The sequence below is a fragment of the Gastrolobium bilobum genome, unplaced genomic scaffold (genome assembly GCF_033153095.1).
Source record: "Gastrolobium bilobum isolate Gb01-03AN ecotype WA unplaced genomic scaffold, APGP_CSIRO_Gbil_v1 utg728, whole genome shotgun sequence".
NCBI lineage: Eukaryota > Viridiplantae > Streptophyta > Magnoliopsida > Fabales > Fabaceae > Gastrolobium > Gastrolobium bilobum.
This window is the reverse complement of record NW_026899225.1, coordinates 311,425-320,823: the sequence shown is the minus strand read 5'-3', so window position 1 is coordinate 320,823 and position 9,399 is coordinate 311,425. Positions and strand designations below refer to the sequence as shown.

The 9,399-nt window shown below is 26.4% G+C and overlaps 1 protein-coding gene across 1 annotated transcript; it reads left to right on the top strand.

Moving 5' to 3' along the window:
• LOC133288541 (uncharacterized) lies at positions 1-1,372 on the top strand. The gene is made up of 7 exons (XM_061486323.1): positions 1-29; positions 125-185; positions 329-441; positions 519-651; positions 746-903; positions 990-1,113; positions 1,235-1,372. The coding sequence occupies exons 1-7, from the start codon at positions 1-3 to the stop codon at positions 1,370-1,372; spliced, it is 756 nt and encodes a 251-aa protein (XP_061342307.1).
• Positions 1,373-9,399: the final 8,027 nt, after the last annotated feature.

The window sequence follows — 9,399 nt, the reverse complement described above, 5'->3', positions numbered from 1 at the left end:
ATGGTTGTGTTGGAGCTTGACAACCTAAGGTATTTAAAATTGTAGATTTAAAGAAATTATTTTTTTCGAGCTCTGTTAGCTTATATTTTTCGTGTATTACTTTTTTCCTGCAACTTATATGAAGGGGTCACAAGCTGGAGTGCACTTTGTGGGAGCATTATGTGGATGAGGTCCAATCTTTTACGGCAACTAGCGACACTCCTCATAACGTCATGATAGTCCAGCTAGGCAGGATAAAATGTTTTAGGGGTATGATTTTAACAATCTTTTTTGACAACACGTTATGCTTCTGTGTTCTGTTTAATTAACATTTTTTTTGGCTTTTCAGTTTTTATTTGATATACTCAACTCGATAGGTAAGGTTGGGTTAACAAATACAAAATATACAACGAGGATTGTCATGGATACGAAGATGCCAGAGATCGTTGAGTTCAAAAAACGGTGTGTTTGTTATTCTTGAACTTATTTGACAATTTATTCGATTAATCATTTACGGTGTATGAATTTTCTCTTTATAGTATTTCGGGTGATGGTGTGGAAAGTAGTCTGAGGATGACTCAGTTGTTTACTCAGTCATCCTATTCTTACGAAAGTGATTTTTTGAAGGAGACTGAAAAGAAGTCTATCAGTGATGTGAAGCTTTGTGGCGAGGTAAATATCGATTTTTTGTTTTTTCGCTTTTCTTGAATAATATTAAGTCTGTATGAATGATGTGAATTGTTGGCCTGTGATCGCTATATTTAAGGTTACGACTTGCATCACGTATGAGACTATAAAATCTATTGAGAGCAAATACAACTGGTGGTACAAGTCTTGCAAAAAATTTCCATTTTCTGTTTGTGAGGATTTTGAGAAATGGTACTGTAAGAACTGCCAAAAACATTGGGAATATTACTATCCGAGGTAATATATTGTTCTTGGTTTTTAAATTGTCTTTAATCTATAAGCTTAATATTTTTTTTCTGATATACAATTTTGCAAAACGATAGATTTAGTGTTCAGGTAAGAGTTGTGGATAACACGGATTCCGCATCATTTCTTCTGTTTGATCGCTACTGTGTGTCTTTGTTGGAGATGAGTGCTGGTGAATTGCGCGAGCTGCATTTCAAGAGGGTTTGTATTATCATTGCTATGAAATATTGAAAATGTATATTTTGACGTAGAGTGCACTATGTTCGCGCTATAGTTTTATATTTTTTTCCCTGTTTAATTGATCATCCTTTTTTTTCTGTAGGGTGAGGATTTGGATCAATTTCCAGAAGAGTTAAATGTTCTGAACGAAAAGTCGATGTTGTTCAAGCTAAATATCAAGCAAAAGCATTTTTCAAGAGCAATAGTGAAGTCACGTTTTTTTGTTGGAGTTACATCTTGAAATGTTGAAATCATTTTTTTTTAACTGACATTTATTAAATATTCAAATCGTTTTGTGATGTTTTGCTATGTTGAGTTCAGTTAATGATAATGTTATGATATTTATTGAATATTCAAATCGTTTTGTGATGTTTTGCTATGTTGAGTTCAGCCAATGATAATGTTATGTGATGTATATTGATAAACAATGTTTTTTGCAATGGAATCCTAATCTGTTGATTTATGTCATGTTATGTGATGAGTTGTTGTGTTGAATTCCAAAAATTTCTTTTCTTTTTTTTCAAAAAATCACATTTATAACTACTAAAAACATCCCAACCTATGATTTGGATGTATACAAAGAATGAATTTGATTAAAACATTTGGTCCTTACTTTTAAAATTTAAAATATGAATTTTTATTGACCATGATTCAGTGGAATTCAAAAAATTTGGTTGTTATTAAAACAAAATGTTAAAGTGACGTTTTTTTGTTGGAGTTACATCTTGAAATGTTGAAATTATTTTTTTTAACTGACAATTATTAAATGTTCAAATCATTTTTATTAACCAACAAAATAATAATTTTCATTGAATTTTTTTCTTATTTTTAAAATTTAAAGTTTGAATTTTTATTAACCTTGATTCAGTGGAATTTAAAAAAAATTTGGATTTTCGAAATACAAATCAATGGAAAATTAAGTTAACCATGTTGTGGTGACAGACAACTCATTCAATGTCCCACTGATTTGTGCACTGGAATTACTCAGCTCTTTTAAATGATTTATACGTTGGAATTACTCAGATCTTTTAAAATTCGAATTTTGAATTGATTTCAAATTTAGGATTCCAATTTGGAATTTTAAATTGTAATGGTGGGAAAAGATTTGGAAAGTTTTTTGTAGCACACAGCTCATTTAATCTCTGACTGCTTTTCTTTTGTTGCTTGCGTCTATAAAAAGAAACATCTTTTTTCTATGATGTTATATCTGTCTATTTTTTCATGTGTAATTGTTAGCCATATTAATGTTGCATAATTTTTTTTTTTTTTTTGTAAAATAACAAAATTATTTATATTGTAAAATAAATTCGAAATTTGGAAATAAATTAAATGGAAAATTATGTGAATAATTTTTTGTGGCTGACAACTCATTTAATGTCCCATTGCATTCTACATTGGAATTTCCAAATTAATAATAACTCAACTCTACTAAATTTCGAATTTATGTTTAAATTTGAATTTTGAATTTGAATTTTTAACTTTGTAATGGTGGGAAAAATTTTGGAATTTTTTTTGTGGCAGACCACTCATTTAATTTCCCACTACTTTTTTGTTGTTATATATTATTAGTAAAAAATACCTGTACTTTTCTTTAGTTGTATATCCCACTATTTTTTCATGGGTAATTGTTAGCCCTATTTTTTTTTGGAGTTACCCAACCCTAATTATCTCTTTGAGACGAGTTGGCTCCCTCTGGTATCCCCACGAGCTTCGACTCTTTGAGCCGGCTATGAGAATAATCCGGAGTGCGAGGGAACAGTGATGGCTAAAGGTTCAGCCCCCTCCCCAAGAATGCATTCAGCGGGAATCGAACACATATCCAACCCCACTAACTCAGCGCCAAGTTACCAACTGAGATGCACCCATTGGGTTAATTGTTAGCCCTATTAATGCTACATAAAAAACAAAAAAATTAAAAAAAATGTAAAATAGAAAAATTATTTATATTGTAAAATAAATTCGAAATTTTAAAATAAATAAAATAAAAAATTACGTGAACAATTTTTGGTGGCATACAACTGATTCAATGTCCCACTGCATTCTACATTGATATTTCCAAATTAATAATAACTCAACTCTTCTAAATTTTGAATTTATGTTTAAATTTGATTTTTGAATTTGATTTTTTAACTTTGTAATGGTGGGAAAACTTTTGAAAAATATTTGGTGGCAGACAGCTCATTTAATGTCCCACTACTTTTCTTTTGTTGTATATTATGAGTAAAAAATACCTCTACTTTTCTTTAGTTGTATATCCCACTATTTTCTGCATGGATAATTATTAGCCCTATTAATGCTGCATAAAAAAACAAAAACATTATAAAAATATAGTAAAATAACAAAATTATTTATACTGTAAAATAAATTCAAAATTTGAAAATAAATTAAATGAAAAATTATGTGAACTTGATATGTGGAAAAAGAGTTCAGTATTTAATATTTATGCAGTGGGAAAAGATATATATATAACAAATTTGAATTTATAGATTAAACAATAAAATATTTAAAATTATAAAAATACATTTATAGTCGATAAAATTATTTAAAATTTAAAAGAAAAAATAAGAAATGGCATAATTTATACTTTACAAAAAATAAATTAAAATTTTAACAAAGAAATTATAAATATACATGTATAACCAATTAAAAAATATACATGTATTTTTTTAAAAATATTTAACATAAAAATTTTAAATATACATGTATAACCAATTAAAAATATATATAAAAATCATAAATTAAAATAGAAAAAAAATATATAAAAAAATGTATAATTAATATAAAAAATTTAAATTTTAAATTTAAATAAATAATGACGTCTATCATTTTGTAACAAAAAAATATTAATATTTAAGAATTATAAAAATGAAAATTTTAATTCAGTACATAAGAAAAAAATTAAACTTTCAATTTTTTTTATTGCAATAGAGTAATTAACACAAATACTTGCAAAAAATAATTATTTATATAAAATACTAACAGTTAGAGGTGAAAAAATGGGCTCGGCCTGGAGGGCCGGCCCGCCAATATATTTTTATAATTCAATTAAAATTTTATCCTTCTTCTTTTATAATTAAATTACTAAATCTGATTTCAATTTTTGTAAATATAAATTTGTGAAATTCCAAAGACTGACGACACTAATCCTTGAAAAAAATTATTTATATAAAATGCTGACAATTAGAGGTGGGAGCCCGCCAATATATTTTTATAATTCAATTGAAATTTTATCCTTCTTCTTTTATAATTAAATTACTAAATTTGATTTCAATTTTTGTAAATATAAATTTGTGAAATTTCAACGACTAACGACACTGAATGAATAGCGTTTTCATATTATAGGTAAAAGCTGATCTTTTAAATTCATATTTGGTGTTGTTGTTACCTTGATTTTGTTGATGAATGTTATAGTTAACAATAATTTGTATGCATTTTTCATTTTATATCTCTTCCTCATGTTAACATGGTGTATTATAACGTATTATGATGTAGTTGTATGCAAAATTAATTATCCCTCTGAATAATAAATTTTTGTTTGTGGTTGATTTTGCAAAGTTCTGTGTCAATGCTGTAATTTTTTTCACCTGAAATATAGAACAAAATAACAACACAATTTTTTGTAAGTATAAGGTTTGCAGTGCAATTAACCAATCACGACAGACGACAAAATTTTTGAATTTTTTCCCCGTGCATCGCACGGGTAATATACTAGTATATATATATTAGAAACACGGTCATTAGAAAAAACATAATTAGAATACTCTGTTTAATCAAATTTCAATTTTTGATAATTTCAATTTATGCTTATACTCTTTTCCCACATATCAAGTTCAAAATTCAAATTTAAAAAGTTTAAATTTTAATAATTAAATATTTCCCCCCCCCAATAGATATAATAAACAATATTATTAATAGGCTTAACAATTTTTCATGCAAAAAGTAATGAGAAACATCAAAATAGTCTGTAAAATACTTAATGGCAAACATATTTTTACGATGCAAGAGTTGGAAGGTCAGTGGTCACTGAATGGTCATTCATTATTATAGTGATTAAATTTTTATATTTTATTTTATACAGAATGATAGATGTCAATTTTTTTATTAATTATACATATTATTCAAAAAATTAATTTTTTTTATCTTTTAATTTATAATTTTTAGATTAGATATACATATATATATTTAAACTATTTATGTTAATTATTCTTTAAGAAAATAGTTGTACGAATTTTTTTCTCTTTTGGTATTAATTTTTTAAGTTAATTTATTTATTTATTTTCTTTTATATTATAAATGTGTCATTTCTTATTTGTTTTTTGCATTTAAATTTAATAATTATTTTATTTTTAACAACTATGCATATATTTTTATAATTTTAAATATTTTTTCTTTGATCTATAATTTAATATTATATTTATATGAGGTAGGATCCTTTGACACCAGTGTCAAATTTGAAATTTGACACCTCATCTGAAAGCCATTAGATCAAAAAAGATCAATGGTGTCACATGCTTACAAATCAGAGTCGTTGATCTTTTTTTATCTAACGGCTTTCAGATGAGGTGTCAAATTTCAAATTTGACACCGGTGTCAAATGATCCTACCTCTATTTATATATCTTTGCACTTCAGATACATTAAATGTTGAATAAATGCTAAAATTTAAATTTAAATTTAAAATTATTATTATATATAGGTGAAATTTCATTATTATAATATATGATCGTTTTTAATTGATCGAAAAATTTAGCCCAAATAACATAATAATAAAAATTATTAAACCTAACCATAAGAATATATTTTCCAATAAATATATAATAATATAGTTGTCTACCACTAAAAATTGTTGAACTCTTTTTCCACCTATATCGATTTAAAATTTGAATTTAAAAAAAGTAGCGGGATATAAATAAAAATATGTGTCACCAATTAATGTTGAACTCTTTTTCCATATATATCAAGTTTCAATTTCAAAATTTAAAAAAATTATGAGATATTAATCATAAAACAAATGATGAATTATTTTTTAAAAATGTTTATGTTAAATATTTTAAAAAAAATTACTTGTACGAAATTCTTTTATCTTTTTGTATTATGTTTTTGAATTGTTTTTTTTTTTTTAAATTCAGGAATATTCAATTTTTTTAAAAGGAGGTTGGTTTTAAGGCTAATTATGATAAATTTAATTAGAAGATAAAAAAGCTTCATATGCGTGTATTATATTTTGAAATTGAAGAGCCATCAATTTCTCTTCTAGTTCATATTCTGAATATGAGCATGCAAAACAGAGCTTTTCAATGCCTAATTACATTGAATTAGGCTAGGTACTTATACAATAGGCACAAACAAAATTAAAAAAGTAGAAGGATAAATTAATAGTGATAATTAAAGCAAAAAATTTCTTAAAGAAAAATTGCTTTGAAACTATGTTGCTGGGTTGCACTGGTCTAGCATCTGGCACACTTCCAACATTCTTTGAAGAAATAGAAGATGGTTTTATGAGGGTCAAAGTAGTTTCATCCTTATCCAACTCATCGCTCCCATCATCACGGTAAGAATATCTGTCAAGAACAAACATGAATTAAAGAACATCAACAACAATGCGAAACAAATTATGTATAGACAAGAAGAATAGAAGGGAAAGTTCATTTTGCTCTTGCAAAAATTAAAGATAGAAAATAGAAGAACTTTAAGATAAAAGGATAAATTTTTACCGTGTTGAATTTTGAGATGGTGCCCAAAGAGCACCGATAACACACAAGAGAGAAAAAGAGAGACTTCCCAAAAGGCCGAGATGATCCACACATTATGCCATTGCTCTTTGTATACTTTTGTTTCTTTGTTGTAGCTTGTAGATCTTTCCAAAGAAGGCTAATAAAGTCAAATATTTAGTCATTTAAAAGTTAAGACATTTTATTATATCATAACATTCATTCATGATATTAGAATATGGAAAAAATACTTATAGAAGAAAAGCAGATAAAGAAGAATGTCATACCTTCATATGAGGAAGTACAAAAGCACATATCCCAGTAATTCCAAATCATCTTGTCAGTTTTTTTTACAACAAAGTTGCAAAAAAAAAAAAAAAAACCAAAAATATTACATGTAATAGAACAATAATTTGAGAAGATGAAGAAGATAAACAGACAAATAAGAGAAGAAATATATGCACAAAAGCTAATTACGAAATTTGAGAAGATGAAGAAGATAAATAAGAGAAGAAATATGTGCACAAAAGCTAATTACCAAATGAAAAAAATCTAATAACACATATCCTATTTATACACAAAATATTTGCGTTTTTTACAAAATATTTTTCGTTTTTTTAAGGATTATGTTTTAACAAAATAGTATTTTTTTTATGCATCATTAATAGGATTAACGATTACCCATGTAGAAAGTAATGAGATAATGTTTACAAAAAAAAAGTAATGGAATAGTAAATGAGCTGTCTGCCACCAACAATTGTTCAATGTTTTCTCAATTTTTATATTCAAATTCAAAATTCAAAATTCAAAATTCAAAATTCAAAATTCAAAATTCAAAATTCAAAATTCAAAATTCAAATTCAAAATTGAAAATCAAGATTTCAGAAAGCACTAAGATATTATTAATTTGAAAATTCCATTGCAGAAAGTAGATGGTCATTAAATGAGTTGTCTGCCACCAACAATTGTTAATATATTTTCTAAATTGAATTTAATTACAAATTCAATTTTATTTAATATTTTTCTTTTTATTATTTTTTACCAAAGAAGGAAAGGTTTAAAATATTTTGAAGTATGAATACAAAGCTGAAAGTGAAGGAGAAAACAACACGTCAGCATACTTGCCAAAGAATGAGTTTCCTTTAGAATATTAGATTTTTTTTTTGAAGCATGCAATGTACTCTTAGCTATAGTTTCAATAATAATTTATAATAATTAACTTTCCCCTGTGTTTTGTAAGTTATGTAATGCTCTATACTTGTAATAGAGTGCATTATACCTATTAAAACAAAGAAGAGATAATGTGTATAGTGAATGTTAGTTTAATTGAAATTATTAGTGTTAAGTGTAACCATATTGAAATCCTAAGGGGGATTTAGGTCAATTAATGGCATGACACTTATGAAACACCCTTCCTTTGTTCAAAACGACGTAGTTTTAAGAGTCGTTGGAGATAAGTTATATAGAAATACTTTTTTTGTGAGGATTTTGGAGAAATACTTTATATATATATATATATATATATATATATATATATATATATATATATATATCTTCAATGGTTAAATCCTTTAGTGTACATTTTCTTAAGAAATGACACATGTCACTCTTAATTTTTATTCTTATTTGTTATTAAATTGAAATAATTATGCATGTCTCCCTTATAATTTAATAAATTCTTTTTTTTATCTTACATAAAGTTTAAAATATTAAGCGAAATATTTCCTGATTCTAGATTATTCGTTGGGTGATATGCTACATGTTACATTTCAAGACTCTTACGTTTCTTATGTTCTTTTATATTGCCACGAAATTTGTGGGTGTGTATGATAATTATTCTTTTCTTTGGAGTTAATTCTAGAGTCCAGCATAGGGATTTTATGCCCCATTGTTGCGTTTTGATGTGCCTAATGATCTATAGTGTTTCTATAAAAGGAAAATTTGACAAAATCAATATCTTGAAATTGAAATTTTAAGAACCCAGATCTATCAATTGAGTTTATTCGGAAGTGGAGCATCTACTATCCATCTCAGCCAAATTTCAAATCTCAAGTGAAAAGAAAAAAATTAGAGAGAGAGAGAAATGTTGTCCAAATTTGAATGATTGTAATAGGGTATTCCAAAGACCAAAAACAGCAACAACACAGAGACATTGAATATAGACTTTATTTATCTCGTGATCATCTGCAAAAGGGGTTCAAACCAAGATTCCAAGTTTACGTACACATCTGAAAATTCTAATGGGAAGCTTGGAGAAAAATAAGAAAGGAAGAGGTCTTACCCAAAAAGCTCATATAACATTATATAGGATCCAACGCTACGTTGCCATCGCCAGTGTCCCACTAAAGCCTTTAACATGCACCAGTTAACACGTCGGTGGGTGTCGCAAATAATTGATTAAGTTCAGAAGTCCTTTTTTTTTTCGCAATCTTAATTTTCCTTTTGTACTGCGTTGATTATTTGTAAATTTGTCAGTCTATGAGGTTAGATTTCTTTTGACGTAGAAATCATTTTATTATAAATTAATAATACTTGGTATTATGATTTTTATTTATTTG